The 22,009-nt window shown below is 42.4% G+C and overlaps 1 protein-coding gene across 1 annotated transcript in view; it reads left to right on the top strand.

The window, feature by feature from the left end:
* Window positions 1-17,197, top strand: part of LOC140122888 (phospholipid scramblase family member 5-like) — a 29,071-nt gene extending 11,874 nt beyond the window's left edge. Inside the window, exons 4-6 of the mRNA XM_072144130.1 lie at window positions 1,238-1,399; window positions 11,229-11,390; window positions 16,933-17,197. Of these exons, the coding sequence (XP_072000231.1) occupies window positions 1,238-1,399; window positions 11,229-11,390; window positions 16,933-16,971 (363 nt within the window). The 3' untranslated portion in view covers window positions 16,972-17,197. The remainder of the gene's footprint in view (window positions 1-1,237; window positions 1,400-11,228; window positions 11,391-16,932) is intronic.
* The last annotated feature ends 4,812 nt before the right edge of the window (window positions 17,198-22,009 follow it).

Raw genomic sequence — 22,009 nt, 5'->3', positions numbered from 1 at the left:
AGCATGTCATCAATTCCACTCCTCTATCTCCTACGTCACTTGGCCGTCTTGCCAAATTCTTATGCAAGGCATAAACCGCGGACTGCTGAGACCCTCATTGCGCATGCGGAAGGGGAAAGGCAGCAGAGAGCGTGACCTCTCAGACGCTCACTGAGTGTGACAGCCTCAAGCAGCTTATGGCATAGTGCAGGAATTCGGCAAGACGGCCAAGAGGAGTGGAATTCATGACGTCCTAAGAGGAGGCTCCTGGACTCGAGCGTGAGTAATACGCCCAGTCCGACTCACTGGATTCTCTACCTGGTTACCAGGCAGAGAATCAAAGTTCATTTTCTCCACTTGTGACCATCGTGTAAGTAAAAAAAATGGGTGCCCTTGGCCATAAGGGCTCTTTGGGAACCTGTCTAAGGCTGACAGGTTCCCTTTAAAGACCTGATCGCAGGTCAGGACTAGAATGAAGAAAGAATATCAGAGCAGGCCACTTAATGAGTAACAAGAGCACCCAACTATTACTATACATACCATTTGTAGTACTGTTCTTCTTAGAGCTTCGGTAAGCCCATATCTTGTACAGTACAAACTCAGCTTCTGAGTCCTCTATAGTTTCACTTCTTCTACTATTGTAAATGGGGCTTATATTCAGTTATAGGATCTGAGATGCAAAAATAATGGATACCAAGAATTCAGAAGAAGCCTCATTGAATATAATGGACTTAAAATGGTCTTTCTGTTATTTTACTGAACAAAAAAGTATAGCCTGCAGAACGTTATAATCCTTGATTTTGACAGAAAGGATGTTGCAGACTCTTAACAGAATAGCTATGCAGTTGTGAACTTAGTCTTACATTGTTAGCCTTATATTATTTGACTATATCTAAGGAATAATGTAAATGTTCAGGAAGTAAATGGGTAAATACATGTACATACTGTACACTTCAGCACATACACAACTACTTAGCGCTTTTCAAAGAGATTCATGGAGCTTTCAGTAATGCATTTTTGTGCACAATTAAACACTTTGCTACATTTGTGATGGTTTTTGACGTACAGAGAGGAAATTACAGCTTTCTTTGTTTTATAATGGACATAATGCAGAGGACAGATATTGCTGAATGGTTTGCTTTGACAATCAACTCGAAGTGACAGCCCCCTGGTAATGTCAAGGGTATTGAAAGTTACTGTTCTAGATGAATTTAGACATCATTTTTCTCCATGGATAATTGAACTTTTTTCTTTTCAGCTCGAAGTACAAACTCCTCCTGGGACAACTGTTGGTTTCATTGTCCAGAAATGGGATCCTCTTCAGCCAAAGTTCACAATTCAGAATGAGAGTAAGGAAGATGTATTGAAGATTGTTGGTCCATATTTAACACTTCGTTGCTTAGGTGATGTCAACTTTGAGGTATGATTCACTATATATGTATAGCCTTTTGTGCTGTATGGTGACTGGAAATCGTGCACATACATCCTTACTATACATACTATATAGCACCTTTCTTTTCATTCTGTTTAGATTAGAAACGCCTGTTTCAGTAAAAAGATTGTCTATGTAGGGCAATTCCTGACCATCTGTCATATTAGCCCCTGTTAACCAGTGTAGAGGGATGTTGCAAAGAGTAATTCAAAGGGCCATGTACGCCCAGGGGTGAAATAGCCATGAGGCAAGTTGAGCAACACCACCTGCAGTAAAATTAGGGGCAGCATTATGGGCACAGTTATCTGCTACAAAGCAGGACCTGCCACTTAGAAATAGCGTTTGTTCACCCCAGATGTCAACATGGGTGTGAGTCCCTGCATGGAGAACCCATTTACTAAAAAACTAACCTAATGGGGCACATTTACTTCCAGTGAGTTCTCTGAAAGTGCATTGTCTGACGATAATGCACTCTGCTGAGATTCACTAAGATTGTGTGCCCGATATCCTGCATGTGTCGCTTCCCGCTTCCAGCTGTTTTTATGACTGAAAAAATTTTATGGGCTTTCTAAAGTAGGTGGAGTTATCCCCAAGATGGTTGACACAGGATACTACAATTCCCATGAGCTCTTAGTTCTCAGTAATAGCTCCTCCCTCTCATGCTCAGATTCTACAGTAGTGGTCTCCGAGGTGATGATCTAACAGACGGTCCTGCACTGTTAAAAGTGTAATGGCAACTAGTAAACTACATGTTTCAATCACCTACTATCTGTGTGCAACTGCCATCACTGCACAATACCTCAGCCCCGCCGAGATGATGTCTCACTGGCCATGCTGGTTGTGTCACATATTTTAGTGGTGTACCAAGCGTCAGAGGGTGATAAATCCCCCTATATCATTATAGGGAGATTACCCCCATTGACATCATCACCCAGTCATCTCCATGTAAAATCCATCTCCCCTTCAACATACAGTCCCATGTAAATGCATCCCACCTGTCCCCCCTGCCACCTTACCTGCAGTCCCATATAAATCTTTCATATACCCATAGCTTCTTAATTTCAGTGCCATGTAACAACAACCTCTAACATGCAGTCCATGTAAATACACCCCTCTTGTCCCCCAAGCCCCAATAAATTACATCAGTACTGTGCATTCCACATCCAATGCTGTTCTGCCTCACACACCATTTTTTCTATCTGCAATGAACTGACCCCTCAGCAGATCTATAAGGCTTCTCCGCTCCTTGATGATGGCTCCATCCCTTATCATGATAGGCCCTGTCCCTTCTGTAACATCAAACCCACTGCAAGCAGCCAACTACAGCCAAACTTAGTGATAATCACATGACAGTTACAGGACATTGGATGTGGACATGTGACCAGCAGCCATGTTTAGTCCTGTACCTGGCACACTTGGACAAAGTCATCAGTCATCACAGGACTAATTAAAGGACCAGTAGCTTTTTAATTCTTCATTATACTATATATGTCCACAGCATTTTTATGCTAAGGGCAGCAACATTTTAAATAACTAATATAATAATAACTAATTGCATATTAACTTATATTTTAATTACCCATTTTAATATAAATTATGCCTATTCCTCTATTACCCCTTTAAATGAGTAATATTAAGCAGTGACAGCCTTCATCCTGCCACTACCCCCGTAGGAAACTGGAGGTATAATCAGGACTGAGCATAGTGTGAGCAGGGAAGGATGAGGGGGGTCTCTCCCTAATTACATATGTGCAAAAACATCTTTAAGACCATAGTCTAACTGTAAAGAACCCATGATCCCTTTAGTAAACTAAATATAACTTTCCAGAATGAGTGTCCAAGCTAAACATGTTGAGGTCCTTTGTTGCTGAAGATATAATTCTATATATTTTATAAGGTCACGCTATAGGAATTGGTTGACAATGTATCTTCTATCCATAACCAATGCTGATAACTGCATGTCAGAGGAATAATTGTAGCTCTGTCACTATAAGTTAACCTTTCCACCATTTTCCTGTTAATAACCACTTCCGATGCAATCCTATATTTTATTATCCATAATAAAGTGCAATGACCAGATTAGAATACACTCGGTGTGCCGCATGCACCATAGTGAGAATATTAATGGTATTCTACCCATTACCTTGTATTTCTTCATTTGAGTCCAAGAGTATTAACTGGTTTATGGTTCACTGTACTATTGTGTCAGATGGAAATAATGGGGATGTAAAATGTAAAGCAAACAACAGCATGGGTCCAGTGCATTTCTTGTCTATGATACTATTTTATTGGATTGAACCCCTTAGCGTCTGATTTTAGCCTTAAGCAAATCACTTATTTCCACTGCCTATAGAGGGGAGCCCTGTAACATAAAGATTGTATTAACTCTTTACATGTAATTCAGAATGACACATTCTGCCAAAAAGATGGTGTTACTGTGAGTTACAAACTGTCGTATACTGTTTTGATTTTATTTTTAAAGTTTTCTCATGCACCAGGATTCTCATGGTGGTAAACAATAAGGTGTCAAAATGTTTATACATGTTTTTATAAGGCCCCTTATCACTATGTATCCAGTGTAAGGGGATATTAGGAGGGAAACAAAAACTTATACTGTATATACTCGTGTATAAGCCGAGTTTTTCAGCACAAAAAATGTGCTGAAAAACGTCCCCTCGGCTTATACACGAGTCAATACTTAAGTCAATGGGCTTAAAAAACAATAACCTTATATAACTTATAAGTGCAGTGCTGCTCGCCATTGTTCTCTCCCGGGCGGTGCCTAGTATGTTGTCAGCAGCGGCGCGTCATACTATGCACCTGCCGCCAGGGAGAGAACAATGGCGGCGCCCAACACGATCTTACAGAAGATAGAAGAGGAGCCTGGAATCCAGAAGACGAGCCGCGCGGACATCGGGGGAGCAGCGCTGCACATCGGGCCACTGGAGGGTGAGTATATAAGTTTATTATTTTTTTTTAATTCTGGGCAGGCTGTATACTACTGGGGACTGGCTGTATACTACCGTGGACTGGCTGTATACTACTGGGGGCAAGCTGTATACTACTGGGGACTGGCTGTATACTACTGGGGGCAGGCTGTATACTACTGGGGGCAGGCTGTGTACTACTGGGGGCAAACTGTATACTACTGGGGGCAAACTGTATACTACTGGGGGCAAGCTGTATACTACTGGGGACTGGCTGTATACTACTGGGAGCAAGCTGTATACTACTGGGGGCAAGCTGGGCTGGTTGTATACTACAGGGGGCAGGCTGTATATTATAGGGGGATGGCTGGCTATATACTGGTGGGGGTCTGTGACCAATGCATTTCCCACCCTTGGCTTATACTCGAGTCAATAGGTTTTCCCAGTTTTTGGTGGTAAAATTAGGGGTCTCGGCTTATACTCAGGTCGGCTTATACTTGAGTATATACAGTATATAAAAAATTATATTTCTCCCCAATCTCTCACACCGGCAGGTGCCCAGCAAGCAGGAAGTTAAAGGAAACCTACCACTTTGAATGGCAGGAGTAAGCTGTAAGTACCGAGCACCAGCTCAAGGTGAGCTGGTGCCGGTGCTTACTTTCGTTAGTGTTGTAAACCGCGGTATCGCGGTTTTAACACTTTTTAAACTTTAGGGCAGAAGACACTTCGGCACTGCGTGCACACGATCGTGCGTGCGCATACATAGGAAATAGCGGAGATGTTGCGCGCGCGCGGTCGCACGCAGCGCCGAAGCCCCTTCTGCTCTAAAGTTTAAAAAGTGTTAAAACCGCGATACCGCGGTTTATAATACTAACGAAAGTAAGTACCGGCACCAGCTTGAGCAGTGTCCTGGAATAATAGCTAATCCTCAGTTTACTCAAGGCTGGTTATGCTTTCTCCTGTGACTTTCATTAGTTTCTGCCTGATACAGAATCCTGAACCTGTAGTTGAACCTGAATTCCAATCTCATCTGGAATTCCTAAACCCGATCTGTTTCCTGTCCTGGGCGGTTCATTCTGGAGTTAAGTGCTAGACTCAGTTGTAGGTTGAGTGATACAGTGCTTAGCCAGTCAGTTGCATTGGCGACATCCAGGCACTGGATAAATAGCTAATCCCCAGTCTACTCAGGGCTGGTTATTCTTTCTCCTGTGACTTACAGTACTTCTGCCTGTTTGTGTTTTGCTGTACTTAAAACACTAAATCTACATGACTCTGTACCATGCCTGATATGAAACCCTTTATCCTTCCTGATCTGGAACCCTGTTTTCTGCCGGAGCTGGAACCCCAAATCTGTACTTCAGGCTTATATCCTGTGTCACGGGTGGTCCCGCGACCCATATCGCGGGTCACAGGTTCACCCGTGCCCCTCGCTCCCCGCAGGCACAGTGCCAGCGCCTCATACAAGTCCCCGGCTCCCGAGTCCTGGCCTCGCTCCGTGTGCGTGCGTCCCCGTGTCCCAGGGCGCGCGCGGCAGCTTTAGAAAATTTTAAAGGCCAGCACGCCATTAATTGGCGCTGGCCATTTGCCATGAGACTATTTATACCTGCCTCTCCCATCACACCCTGCTGGATCTTTGTGCCTCACAGCCTGAGAGAAAGCTCTATTGCGTTTTAACTGCGTTCCAGTGTCTCCTGCGTTCCAGGTGTCTCCTGCGTTCCAGTGTCTCCTGCGTTCCAGGTGTCTCCTGCGTTCCAGGTGTCTCCTGCGTTCCAGTGTCTCCTGCGTTCCAGTGTCTCCTGCGTTCCTGTGTCTCCTGCGTTCCTGGGTCCCTCCGTGTTCCTGTGTTACCTGACCTCCTCCGTGTTCCCGTGTACCAGTGTTCCTCCGTGCTGCCGTCCTGTGTACCAGTGTTTCTCCGTGCTGCTGTCCTGTGTGCTGTGTTCCCGTACCCCTCTGCTTGGACCTCCTGTTGCTGACCCCAGATTGGACTCTGACGTTGCATCTCTGCCGCCTGCCCTGACCCTGTGCCGGGACTTTGACCTCGAGATTGAATGCCGTTCCTGTACCTCAACCTTGGCCGCCACTGCAGACAAGTCACACCTGAGGAATGACCTGGTGGTACCATGCCGCAGCTTGTCTAACCCGCTTTGCGGCGGGCTCTGGTGAAAACCCAGGACCACTTAGACTCCGGTCCCAGGTAGTGGCTTGAGTCATCGTCTGCAGTGGTCCAGAGGATCCACAACCCGCAAGCCTGACATCCTGCCTGATCTGGAAACCTGAACTCCAATCTGATTCGGAACCATACCTATATCTGTGCCTGTTGCCTGTACCCCGTTCTGGAACTTGTACCCTGATCCTAAGTTTATACTCTAAACCACATTTTGGAGCTTGTACCCTAATCCTGAACCTGTAACCTTGCAGGCTTCTGAGCTTGAGAGGCACACTTTCAGATGCCTTGCAGTATCCCTTTAAAGCTGAGTGGTTTATTCTGGATTTTAGTGCTAGACTCAGCTGTAGGATGAGTGATGCAGGTCCTAGCCAGTTAGCCGTTTAGATGACACCCAGGAACTAGATAAATAGCTAATCCCCAGTTTACTCAAGGTTGGTTATTCTTTCTCCTGTGACTTTCAGTAGTTCTGTCTGTTTGTATTTTGATGGACCTGAAACCATGAAACTGTACCTGATCCAGAATCCTAAATCCAAATCTGATCCAGAAGCCCTAACCTGTAACTGAGCCCGTTTCCTGTACCCCTTTTCTGACCCTTTATCCTTAAATTAAGTCTATACCAAACTTTATGAGTTCAATGCAAACCCTGAAATGCTTTGGAGAAAGTCTATCTCCTCACACGCCCAGTAATCTAATTACGTCACTCGAACCTCAGTTTCTGACTATAACAAAGGTGAAGGACACAGGCCGGGCTACCTCTTAGTCACACTAGGATAATCCAGATCTCTTTCTTGTGATCGGCACCAGGATTTATGGTTAATATCAGTGGTACATGAAATCTGGATTAATTGATGCACGGCAAGACTAACGAATATAGACATTGGACTGCCTGTCTGCAGCATCATTTGCACCAGACTTCCGCACATATTTACCTATGCAGGATATGAATACATCTTGATGGACCAGGAAGACATTTATTTATGTTTACAATCTAATATCCATTTTTGCAATTTTCAATTAGTGTGCAGTAATAGCATAAACTGTGCACTTCAGTGAGTCCGCTGGGATTCCACCTCAGATATTCTCTCAAAAGGGGCTGGTCCCTAGCTGTTCAGGCCAAAGTATCACAAGAAGTCACCGGGTAGAATAGAATATTTCTAGACTTACATCGATACCACCCGCGTCGGACTAGAAAAAATCTATTTGGGGGCCAACTTTTCATTATCCCCCAGGAAAAATACCTAAGCCAGGGCCCACCGGAGGATCCTCTGGTACTTTGGTGGGCCAGTCCGACACTGGATACCACTACAATAAAAATTGGACATAGAATGGTACCAAAATAGTAGCAAAGATAACATTAGCATGTCCTGCAAAAATAACACCTTGCACAGGTCTCTATCCGTAGTATGAAATAGCAAGTTAGCGAAGAAACTCAGGTTTAATGTAGGCGAAAACAGTGTTTTGTCAAACTGCTCATGTATGCCTTATGCCATGATTACTAAAAAAAAAAAATCTGACACCAGAAAGTACAAATGGGCAGAAATAGCTTTGTAAATGGAAAAATAAAAAGGTCTGGCTACTGAAAGGAGGGGAGTGAAAACTGAAAGGAGTTAAACCTTTGTGTCCAGCTGGCCCACTTTAGAGACCTGAACTTAACTCCCACACAAGGTTAACACTGGCATGTTCACAAAGCCAACAGGCAGTCCCCTACTTAAGGACACCTAACTTACAGATGACCCCTAGTTAAAGACAGACACCTCTGCCCACTGTGACCTCTGGTGGGGAAGCTCTCTGGATGTTACTTTACTCCCAGGCTGCAATGATCAGCTGTAAGGTGTCTGTAATTATGTTTTATTGATAATCCTTGGTCCCATTGCAGCAAAAAAATTTTGAAACTCCTTTTGTCATCGGGCAAAAAAAAATTGTCTGGATCTACAGTTATAAAATATACAGTTTTGACTTACATACAAATTCAACTTAAGTACAAACCTATGGAACCTATCTTGGACGTAACCCAGGGACTGCCTGGAAACCTTTTCTATAACTGTCCATGGATACAATACTATGGGGGTCATTAGGTTTTTCCCGAATTTTTTCCGATTTGCGCCGAATTGCCCTGGGTTTTTGACGCACACGATTGGATTGTGGCACTTCGGCGCCTGCATGCATGCAACGGAAATCGGGGGAGTGGCCGTCAGAAAACCCGACGGATTTGGAAAAATCGTTGTATTTTTTTTTTTAAAGTGTCGCTTGACACACACTTACCTGCACCAAGAAATAGAAGGTGAACTCTGGTGAACTCCAGCGGACCTAGTGGATACCTAGTGGACACCTAGTGGATATCGGCGCACAGACCTTAGTGAATCCTGGTCGGACCCGAATCAGCGTCGGAGAACCCCCCACTGGATCACTAGCTGGACCGGGTAAGTAAATCTGCCCCTATGTCATTGATACAAATAAACAAGTTCCTGATCACTTGCATCTTACATCGTTTTCCAGGCAGCTTCATAATAATATTTAATTATTCCTATACATTTTCCAGTTGAACAGGATTTTTCTTGAGCCCCTCGTATATATTTGCCTGCTTATGGTTTTGCATGTAATTATCTTGTAGGTCTTTGTTTCTGAAGTTCTTTTTGTTGGCACTGAAGCCAGCATGCGTTGCAGGTGTAGTGAGGGAAATCTGAGACTAAAAGCTGCCTACGAGGCAAAGACGTCTGCTTTGAGCTTTGAAGTTTTTAGTAAAAAACACATTAAATATTCCCTTTCTCTGAGATTACGATATGATGAGCTCAGTGCTGCCAGTAATGTGTTACCTTTAGGAAGGTTCTGGTAGCCTGCCACAAAAAATACAGAGAGAAAGCACCAGGAGGAGCATCACAACCACAACAGAAATACAAGAAGAAAGAATCTTCCTGAGCTAAAACTTCGTTGTTGAAGTAACCTAGAGCTGACTGCCGCATACAAGGGTTCACTTGCTATACAGCTTACACAGCATATTAGACACAAGGATACTTACCTTATACCAAACAAAGTCTTTTCTAGCAAACAACAGAAGTGCATGGAAAAAATTTAATTTTTCTGAGCTTATATGCAGGGTTGTAGGAGAGGACTGTCCCCATAGCAGACTTCTGAATTGGGCCCCTACCCTTACAAAATATATACATACATCCGTACACACACTTGTTTATATAATTACACAAATTTATACACTCATCCACACATTTATATACTTATACACACACACACATAAAGTTCTACACTAATACACACAAATGTATACAATCTTACATACAAAACCCAATAACCCCACATCGGGGCACATTTACTTACCCGTCCCGTCGCGATCCCCGCCGTGCGTTGTCCGACGAGGATTCGGGTCTGCCGCGATTCACTAAGAACGTCTGTCCAATTTCCTGCATGTGTCGCTTCACCCGCTCAGGTCGGCCGAAGTTCACCTTCTTCTTCCCGGTGTATGTGAGTGCTGATCTTGCAACACAATTTGCTTTTTAAATTCCGCAGTTTGTCCGAATCAGTCGGGTTGTCTGATGGTCACGCCCCCCGATTTGTGTCGCATGCAAGCTGGCGCCGATGCGCCACAACCCGATCGCGTGCGCCAAAAACCTGGGGCAGTTTAGGGCAAAAAGGAAATATTCGGTAAACCCGACAGAATCGTGGTCAGCGGACCGTTAGTAAATGAGCCCCATTATGTGCAGTATATACAAAGTATATAACACATATAGTATACATACTTCATATTATTACACATATAGTATAAACACCCACCATATATGCACATGTACACAGTATTAACACACCATATACACATATGGGCAGCATGGTGGCTCAGTGGTTTGCACTACAGCCTTGCAGAGCTGTGGTCCTGTGTTCAATTACTATCAAGATCTACATCTGCAAAGAGTTTGTATGTTCTCTCCATGTTTCTCTGGATTTCCTCCCACACTCCAGAACATACTGGTGGGTTGATTAGATTGCGAACCCCATGGGGACAGGGACTAATTTGGCAAGCTCTGTGTAGTGCTGCTTAATATGTGAGAGCTATATAAATGAAGTAATTATTATTATTATACAGCATAAACAGACACACTTATAGTATATACACACCATATCTACAAACCTACAGTATATACACACACATAAAGTACCTTTTATAGAGATATAATAGATAAGCACTCATACACCTACAGTATGTACACACCTTACATCATATACACACACATACAGCATATGTACACCACATACACACATACAGAATATACACATCACATATACGAACATACAGCACATACACAAATACATACAGTACCATAAACACACATACAGTGTATAAACCCCATATACAAATACACATACAGCCAGTGGTGAACCTAAACTCTGAAGCTATAGGCAAGCTATAGAGCATCCACTAGTAATATATTAGGTTATTCCAGTAGTAATATATGAGGTAAAGTTGGTTCTCCATGTCTAACCCCCATGCTGACATTTAGTGTCAAAAAACTATATTTTTAAGTGTCAGATTCTGCTTTGTAGCAAGTGACTGAATCCCTGATGCTCACCTCCCATCTTTCTGCAAGTGAAGCTGCCTGAGGCAAGAGACTCAACTCACCTCATGGCTTGTGCACCCCAGCAGCTAGCAGATATTGAAGTACACGGTGCTCATACCTTTAATGTTATGGTTATTTTTCTGCTGTATATTCTATAGGTGAAAACACTAAATGAAAAATCAATCATTGGGAAGATTTCCAAGTACTGGTCTGGATTTGTAAATGACGTGTTCACTAATGCTGATAACTTTGGAATAGAATTTCCAGTCGACCTTGACGTGAAGCTGAAAGCCGCTTTGATTGGCACCTGCTTTCTTATAGTAAGTACAGTAAATGCGTCTGTTATACATTGTGAAGTCGGATAATTAGCCGGGCTCCCATGGATATCTGGATGTAATTAAGCCTTCTGATCATGCTCTCAGAGTCATTCTTACAGCATCTCGGCTGACTGAGAGGGAGGGAAAGTCTAGGGGGTGGAAAAGCATTACTTTATCTACAGTGGCACAGTGCTTCACGTTGTTCCCTCGCAGGGCCGGAGCACTTGGTTCAAATCCACACAGAGTGCTATGTATATGAACCCTGTAAATTCTCCTCTTGTTTGCAGGGTTTCCATCAAGGGTTCTGTTTTCCTCCCTCCTTTCAAACTCATACTGGTAGGTTAATTGGCTTCTAACTAGTTAAGTGTGCGCCCGTTGTTGGGAATTAGGAGGCCCTGAAAGAGTGTAAACAACCATTTTCTGTAATGTGTTGTACAAAATTGTAATATTCTCTTAAAAAAAGCCAAGTGTTACATGGAGTAGTTCTTGCCTGTTTTAATGTTACAATGTTTAATAGTTCCAACATTCTACAGCTATGTACGAAGTATAGATGTAACCAATGGGGCGCTTAGATTTCATTTTTATCTCAGACATTAGCCTAAAGATAGTGGAGCACATTTACTATGGACCTTGTGCCAATTTTCCGCCAGGCATTGCAACTGCATGGACCTTATGTTTTAAACAGTGGTGATAAGGAGTAGGGCTATTTAGACTAGGCATATGTCAGACTGCAGCGATATATAGCACTAGGATATCTAATTCATTTATAGAGGATTCAGGGATTGGAGCACATAAAAATTAAAAGAAAAACTATTCTATATTCCATATAGGCAGTAAAAAGTAGCAGCGCATGAGATAGCTACATCTACAATTAGGGGCATAAGTGTGTGTGCTGGTTCTGGAAAAATCTCTTAAGAGGTGCAAATTGAGCATGTGTGACTGCTGGCAACTAGTGGACTGGTGAAACTCAATACTAAATAAGTGGGTCTTCTCTAGCCCACATTTAACTATAATGTGGTACAAGTGACCACAAGTTCATTTTTATCCATTTTTCTTTATTTGGTCTAAAGACCTTTTGCTTGCAGAAATGCAATTTGAGTTAACCTACTAAACCATTTATAGGTCCAGACCACAACTAAAATTCCTTGATCTTTTCTACCCAAAATTTGTTTGTTAATCTATTCTTCACATGACGCAAATTTCATTACTGAAATGGGCGTTCCCGTGCACAGTCAGACCATGTGACTAATTTATCATGCAGAATCTGACAGAAATGTGTCGCACACCAATACTTCCCAACCGTCCCAGACAGTCCCGGTACATCACCTCTGTCCCGCTGACCCGGGTGGTTGAGAGAATGTCCCGGATGTCCCACAGTGTCCGGCACTACTAGGTGTTGTCCCACCACCCGTGTCCCAGTTCCATCATGGTGTGGAATCCTCCTTCTCTCCAGCTCCCGGACTGTTTGCTGCACAGCCCGGTACCACCCCATCATCTCCCCTAGGAGGCAGAGCCCTCACTGTGCTCACGCTGCCCCCCCAGGTCAGTTCTATCACTCTCCCTTCATGTGGAGAAACACTGGAGCTCCTGGCATGTGGCTGTATTCTGTGCCGGAGCTCCAGTGTTACTCCACATGGAGGGAGCGCAAAGGAGCAGCAGTGCAGAGCGTGATATTCTCTACTCTGCCACTACACAGCAGCCCCAGGGGATCAGCCTCTGTGCAGGCTGGAGCTCACCAGGTCAGCTACCTCTTCTTCCCCTCCGTGTAGCAGCAGGTCCCTGCCCCTTCCTTGCTCCCCCCTCCTCCTCCTCACTGAAGTTCAGTCAGCTGAGCCTGGGAAGACAGGAGATGAAATAGAGCCAAGAGTGTGCAGCTGCTACAGTGTGATGTCAAATACTCTGTGACTGCTAAATGTGTAGGCAGGTAGCAACTAAAGTGTTAAATACTTCACTTTTCCCCATAGACTCCCTGCCCCCATCCCTAATTCCCCTCAGTGCCCATCTATTTTGCTTTTATTTTACCATATCGACCACATCATGCCCAAGGTTGCACTAGCCAGCCACTCCGGTATTCTGGGCCACAAGAAAAGGCTAGGTCCCAGTGGAGGATGTTGCAGTAGTATATGCCTCTGTCATAACAGCTTATATGTCATATTTTCATTGAGCGGACATTGGTGACATATCCTGTCCAAAGCATTAGTCACCAGTTTGTGATAAGATAAACCCTATAATTTAGTTAATTAGTGTTGAGGAAGCAGAAGGGAGGGTGAGGCAGTGTAACAGCCTGTGAATTTGCAGCACAGAGGGGCTCTGGGAACCATCAAAGTATTATTAGAATAATTTGAAAAAGTTGAATTTAGAAGGAAGGGGGTGATGGTGATCTTAACAAATATAAGAAGATACCACAGTCACAGCCTGGATCTATGAGTATGTATCCCTGGTACATCATTTTGATTAGAGATTTAATTTATAAATGTATGAAAGAAAATACTCCCTTCTTGAGTACAGGCATTTGTTTTCATTTTATTAAAACAGAAGTTTTGATTTTCACAAATAACACATTTCTTCCTCAACTTCTTATAGCATATAAACCTAGAGTATCATTACTACAAATATCAATGTAGACGCTGGGGGTTACCGTATATGCTCGAGTATAAGCCGACACGAGTATAAGCCGAGACCCCTAATTTTAACACAAAAAACTGGAAAAACCTATTGACTCGAGTATAAGCCGAGGGTGGAAAATGCATTGGGCACGTATATAGCCAGTCAGCCACTGTAGTATATAGCCTGCCAGCCCCCTGTAGTATACAGCCAGCCAGCCCCCTGTAGTATACAGCCAGCCAGCCCCCTGTAGCATACAGCCAACCAGCCCCTGTAGTATATAGCCAGCCCCCAGTAGTATATAGCCTGCCATCCCCCTCTAATATATAACGTGCCAGCCTCCGCTAGTATATAATGTGTCAACCCTCTCTAGTATATAGTCTGCCAGCCCCTGTAGTTTATATCCTGCTAGTCCCCTCTAATATATAGCCTCCAGCACCCTGTAGTATATAGCCTGCCCGCCCCCTGTAATATATAGCCTGCCAGCTTCCTGTAGTATATAGCCAGCCAGCCCCTGTAGTATATAGCCTGCCAGCCCCTGTAGTATATAGCCTGCATCTTCTATGCATTGTGGCTCCGGCATCGGCTTCGTTTCCCCCTGCGGTCTGTCACAGGCACCATGACATCAGCTGCTCGCTGACATCACCATGAAGGAAACGGAATACGGAAACGATGCCGGGGCCGCGATGTATGGAAGAGGACCTGCCGGGTGCCGTCGGTGGGTGAATACACTTTTTGCTTTTTTCCTTGACTCAAGTATAAACCGAGTTAGGGTTTTTCAGCACATTTTTTGGGCTGAAAAACTCAGCTTATACTCCAGTATATACAGTATTTACAATTAGGGGGGCTCATTGGGATAGTTCTATGTCTATTTTTGGAGCTCTGCTGCCCATCAGTTTCATTAAAGTGGCTTTGGGTCTTTAATAAATGTTCTTATGGTCTACTTGCTGTCTGGGATATTTTTTTATGAGAACTAGGAGACTTTTTATAGGAGTTTATACAAATGAATCTGGCTTTGCACAGTGTTGCGCTAACAGTAGTATTATGTTTACACCAGATTAATGAAAAGGTGGAAATAGTCCCATGAGACATTTTAGCAGTGAAAAGTCCCAAAAAAATTCAATGCGACTATTTTGAGACTTTTTCATGCCAAAAAGGCCCAGGAAAACTAATGATACATAACTCCTATGAGTCTGTATCTGCTCAATCTACTTTTTGACCACTAGTTGAAAGCCTCTGCAAAGTGCTTCAAATAAATGGCCCACATATGTTATTCTGTCTGCACCAGTTTTTTTGTCTAAGTTTGCACTATGAAAAGGGTCTTTTGTGCTTGCACCACTTTTATATCATGGTATCATTTTGATCAACAGTTTAGAAACATGTACCTAAAGGGGCGTGGTAGTGGTTATTCATAGTTTGCAACACATTTAGACAGAATTGTGTTGCAAGGAGTAGATTGAAAGTCCACCAATGAATAAAAGTTGCATCTGTGCACGCTTTCCCAAAGCAGCGCTGTCTGCGACGTATTGAACGGCCTGTACCACTATTGGATTAACTGGTGCAAACTTCACATTAGTGAGTCAAGACTGCACTAAGGCAGTTTGCACCAGTTTGGGCCAATGTTCTTGCACATACCCGCATGTGGTCTTCAATCAAGGAGCTTCTCAGTCCAGAACTGGTCCAAAAGTTCACATGTCTACAATCAATAAAATAATGACTCGAGCTCTAAGTATTTGGTTAAAGCCTTTTTCCAGACAAGGTACAAAGCAGCTCCCAGGTTACGTACAAGATAGGCTCTTTAGGTTTGTTCTTAAGTTGAATTTGTATGTAAGTTGGAACAGGTATAGTTTGTAAGTGTAACTCCAGACAAATAAGTTTTTGGTGCTTGTGACAATTGGATTAACAATAAATATTTGTTGAAGACACCTTACATGTTGATCATTGTAGCCTGGGGTAAATTTCAGTAAATTTCCAGAATCCAGAGAGCTTCACCAGAGGTCCCAGTGGGCAGAGAGGTCCGTCTGTAACTAGGGGTCGTTTGTAAGTTGGGTCTCCTTAAAGGACATCTACCATTGGTATTACTCATGGTAGGACTTCTTCTAATACAACCCCTTAAGTCATGATTGTGGCAGTTCTAAACATTATGCTAATTAGCCTGGGCGTTCCGGCTACATCACCAGAGCGCCTTGGAGCGTCTTGTGTTTTAATCTTTTTACTCGCCCTGTTCTGATAGAAGCTCTGCCCGCTCCCGCCAGACCACAGTGCATAGACCAGATGATGGACTTGTATTGGAACGGGGGAGTGAATAAATTAAAAGACGTGGCGCTCCGGAGGTGGGCGGGGATGACAAACGATGCATTGATGTGATTTTTATGCTTGTAAATGTCTTAATTTGTTTGTATATGTACGCCATGATCTGTAAAGTGCTGCAGAATATGGTGGTGTTATATAAATATTTATTATTATTATTATCTATTAGTATTTAGAATAATTTCACTTGTACGGTATCATTCTGCATATCTCACCATTATTTAATAATATAAATATAGTCAACTATTTCAATCAGTTTAATGAAGTACCTGCAGAAATGTTTACCCCTTTTAAGTCAGGGGTAAACAAGAAAAGTAAAAATCTACTGTTGAAGGATCTTGAATTTTACATGTTACCAAGTTATGGCAAGACCTTTGAAAGAATACACCTGTTTGGATTACTGTATCCCTACAGTAAAAACCCTAAACAGGTCAAAGTTCTAGGAGTCCGGGGCCAGACTTGAACCTTGGGCAGATAAATATATGGTTTGCTAGAGTTATTTCAATGAACTTTTGATGTGTTTACTTGACATATTCATTTTTATGAGCCAGGGTTTGACAGTCTGTACACTTTACACTGTGATACTGTGTTTAAATCATCCCAAGTTTATACAATGTTGTATATTTTACAGGACCTGATGTACTTTGAGCCATCATCAGATGGAATATGAGGATTTTATAAGGAGCTAGTGACTGGGCTAAAGAAGCAAGTCTCTTGAGAAAAGGAATCATAGAGGAGAAGAAACACAGAAGGAATATCGGAAGGTGATACTGAAGATTTTTATAAGGACAATTGTAAATAAAATCTACAGTAAATGGATTAAAGATAAAAAACCTGTGGTCCTACGACTGGAACATATTCCATTTATACCAATGAGTAGTTTGCAAAAGCTAAGAAGTGCTAAGTGTGGACTGAAGGAATTGTTAAGAAATGTATATTTAAAAAAGACATTTTTTGTTAAATAAAAGAACAATGGGTCTTCTAAGTTTTGGGAAATTGTTTGGTCAGGTTATGCTTACACATAGCAACAAGTTCTGTTACTATTTGTGATCCATTTATCTTAATGTTTATGTATGCACATGCTTTGTATAGCCCACTCCTGGGTAGAACAGCAAGAGAGGAAAATATGCATAATCTTGTATCATACTTATATTCTATGACAGGGCTATGTGTAGCATGGGATACATTACCTGTCTCCCTGTTAGAGATTTTTATCTAAGGCTTAACCGCCCTTCATGTTGAACAGGTGACTTTCAAATTAACCCTTTCATGGTTGTCCCCGGAACTTGAACATAAAACCAAGACACATGTCAATCTCTTAGTGCATGTAGAGATCTTTTCCCCGTTTATTTCACAACCCCAGTCGTATATCAAAAAAGGACAGAAGAGTCATCAAAGAGGCGTGAATAGAATACTGCAATGCTATTGGCCATAATGAATTCATCAGCACATTCTGTGAAAAAATTAACAGACCTTGTTCCTCAGACATGTTTATCCACAGAATGTACAGAGAATATCTCTAGAACCCAAACATTTATGATAAGAAGAAGAACATACTGAAGGTCAATCATCTCTCACATGTGCCAAGGAAAAACTTTTACAAGCAGGTTACACAAAAATGGCTGAAACATGAAATTTAACTGGACAGAGGTCAGCTAAAATGTTTGGTTGATCTAACATGGCTGACAGTATGCAAGATGGCATCCGAAACCAGTGCAATCTCTTTAACACTCCCCCACCCCAATCCTCAAAAAACTCATAAGTTATTTTGGAAATAGCATATTGATAATAAATGTTTCTAAAAACACAGCCCAAACACACAGGACAATGCCCCTTCTCACATTTTGGTTGCTTTGATCCACGAGGAAAGGTCCCGATGGAATAGGCACTGCTTCACTCAGGAATATAATCAAAGTATTTTCTCCATAAATTGCTTTATTAGATGGGTACATCACAACGCGTTTCGGCTCCGAACTGGAGCCTCGTCGGGTTCAATTACATACCTACATAGCTATGACGAAGGCTCTCGTTTGGAGCCGAAACTTGTTGTGTTGTACCCATCTAATAAAGCAATTTTATGGAGAAAATACTTTGATTATATTCCTGAGTGAAGCAGCGCCTATTTCATCGGAACCTTTCCTCGTGGATCCTCGCTTTCTGACGGGTCCGCCACTCTGGATGAGCAGACCTATCTGTCTCGTGGGCAGCGGCTCCTATTCTCATTAGCACATATGCTACATGCCTACCATATGAGCACATCAGGTGAGCATCACTCCCTAATACCTGTCTCATCATAGTAGGATCTCACTTGAGTCCTCTGCACTCTTTGTCTCTTCTTTCTCTACATTGGCTTTGTTGCTGTACACCCGTGGGGTTCCGCGGTACGCTACTCAACACCAGTCCTTCTGCATTTTGGTTGCTTTGTGCTTCTAGTCCCTTCTTTTTCTCCTTATTTTCAGTAGCTGACTAATAATACCCCTCCTCACCCTGTTGGCTCTTATTTTCCTTTTTTTTTTTTTAAATATAAAGAAAAAACTTACCTATCCTGTTCTCCCACAGCAACTTTGCTCTTTTCTTTGACTGTGCATGAAGACAGTGGAGTGGGTAAGATTGGCTTAAGATCTGGGACATACCTATCAAAAATCTGGGACTGTACTGCTGGTATTTTGGGGCAAGTGAAGAACCTATAATATAACATACTACTGGTTTCAAGGGTTTCTTCTCCTTAGATTACAGAGGAAAGTACCTTGTGCTACTCCTCCTGTGGGGACACCGAGCACAGAGATGATGCTAATACACTTGCTGATTGCAATTTCTCTGCTTCACATGCACTAGAGTCTCTTTACATCTAATGGGTAGGAGACACTGCATGGACAACTGACTTAATAAAAAATATAACATGATATATTATTATTGGATGAGTTGGGTGATGTCACACCTAAGAACAAGGCTGCAAAGATGAGAAGTTCTGGAAAATGAAGAGTACAAGTCACATGATTACCAAAAACAGGGTAACTCCTCCTGTACTTACTGAATTACTGATTTCTGCACAGGTTATAGGAAGGTTAAATGTACTTTAAGGCAAACATTCGGGTAATTCAGGTACCTTTTTGGCGTTATCTCCATTCACTACTGCTACATTTCTAGGGTTACAAGTTTTCACTTTCAGCAATCCTAATTTTACATGACATTGTACATAATCTGGTGCTTCTTTGCAATGCAAAAAGTATCCAGTAGATGGCAGACAAACACCATTTAAAATGATGGTTTACTAGATGTATGTGCTTTTAGCTGCATGATGTGGATATATTCCTGTTGGTCATTTACCTGTGTTATTCTATAGTAGCTTCGTTATATGAAGGTTTTTTTATTTATATGCAATGAGTTATTATCGCTGATATGTCACTGTATTAGTAACTTCGTGTGCTGTTGCCACCTTGTGGTCAGTTTTTAAAATACAACTTCAAATGTGACAAATGATGCATCATGATGCAAATGATGCATAAATCCTCTTTGATGCATAAATCCTATCTTTGACAAAAATGTAATAGTTTGCTTCTTTCCATTTCTTCAGCCTGTCAGATAATCTGAAGATAATTCTCTGTGACATTGTGTTATTATGGTCCATAGCTCTGAACCCACTGTACAGTACTTTTTAGAAAATAAATATATGAAGTGAGAAAAAAGCCAATTAAATAGAGAAAAAAACTTCATAAATTCCCATTGGGAGGGGGTCATTATTGGAGGCAGCACTGTGACTACTTGGGAAACACTGACTGCTGGGAGCAGCACTGACAACAGCACTATAGCTACTAGGGGAAGCACTTTGATTAATGAGAAGAAATCCAGCAGAATGTACCAGTACCATAAGTAAAACGTAACTTTTAATAATTACTGATAAAATAAGTTCACAGTGAACCACAATAATATGCACATCAACCGTCTAGTCAGCAAAAACACATCAGAAAGGGAGCTCATTCAGACCTCTAATAAGTCTCGTCTGACACGGCCCCAGTAATACCTCACTGTGTCTTAGTGCATTCCTGTATAGCATATGACACGGTGCATCATCTCAAAACCACGGACCAACATTAATCCGGACAGTAAGGAATAATAGGGTGGATCTCACCAGGGTGGGCCCATGCCACCTTTTTAGCCACCATACTAGTATAACTTGTATTATACGGGCCACTGCTCGTTTTGGATTCATTTTAACCCTTTGATGTGGATTTTGCAGCCATACTTAGCATCAAGACTGCATAGTCCACTACATTACTTTATTCCCCTTATGAGTGCGTCACACGACGCACGAAACGCGTAGGGATTACATATTAGGGACTAACAGGGTCTGAAAGGGACAGTACCGGGACCGTCCTTGTCAGGGCAGGAGCAATATTGCGGGGTCAGGATACAAAGCGATCGTAGGGCTTAATAGGTCCTGTACCTCCGGACCAGTACCGCTCGACCAGGAAACAGAGCATTGAAGACTGGTGAGATCCACCCTATTATTCCTTACTGTCCGGATTAATGTTGGTCCGTGGTTTTGAGATGATGCACCGTGTCATATGCTATACAGGAATGCACTAAGACACGGTGAGGTATTACTGGGGACCGTGTCAGACGAGACTTATTGGAGGTCTGAACGAGCTCCCTTTCTGATGTGGTTTTGCTGACTAGATGGTTGATGTGCATACTATTGTGGTTCACTGTGAACTTATTTTATCAGTAATTATTAAAAGTTAAGTTTTACTTCTGCTGGATTTCTCACCGATTTATGGATGTATTTTTCTTGACTTGAAAAGTGAGTTAGCCAACTAGGCAACCTTTTTCTGTCTTGTTCGGATTTACACTTTGATTAATGGGTAGCCCTGTAACTAAGGGCAGCCCTGTAACTACTGCGGGCAGCATTTTCAACTGGGGGCAGCACTGTGACTAATGGGGGTAGCACTATCTACTGTATAGACTACTGGGTGTAGCCCTCAGGCTACAGGGGGCAGCCTGGTGACTACTGGGGGCAGCACTCTGCCTACTGGGGGCAGCATTGGCTACTAGGGGAAGGCACTGTAACTAATGGCTACTGTGGGGCATAACTGTGACTATTGCCACTGTAAGAGCATAATTGTGAACTCTGTTGTCATAAGAAGGTGGAGGAGAGGGTGATAACATACCAAACCTAACTTTTCGTGTTACTAAATCTTCAGAGCTGAGTTCTGGCTGGAGGAAGTTGAGATATCCTTCAGATAGAAGAAAAAGATGAAGGGAAATCCTCTGACTAAAGAAGTCATATGAGAGTTGCATTAAGTAGTATTACCCATTACCTCACAATTCTGCACACTCAACACACAACACAGATCTTGATTTTGGTTCTGTTTACATGTATTTATTTATTTGTACATGTCTGTTTGTATGTGTATATATATATGGACACACCTTTCTATTCAAAGAGTTTTCTGTCTTTTTATTTCATGACTGTAAAACTTGTAGATTCACACTGAAGGCATCAGAACTATGAATTAACACATTTGGAATTATATATCTAACAAAAAAGTGTGAAACAACTAAAAATATGTCTTATATTCTAGGTTCTTCAAAGTAACCACCTTTTGCTTTGATTACTGCTTTGTACACCCTTGGCATTTTCTTGATGAGCTTCAAGAGGTAGTCACCTGAAATAGTCTTCCAACAGTCTTGGAGGAGTTCCCAGAGAT

Source organism: Engystomops pustulosus, chromosome 3 (assembly GCF_040894005.1).
Source record: "Engystomops pustulosus chromosome 3, aEngPut4.maternal, whole genome shotgun sequence".
Taxonomy (NCBI): Eukaryota; Metazoa; Chordata; class Amphibia; order Anura; family Leptodactylidae; genus Engystomops; species Engystomops pustulosus.
Note: the sequence above shows the minus strand (reverse complement) of the source record. Positions and strands in the feature narration are given on the sequence as shown.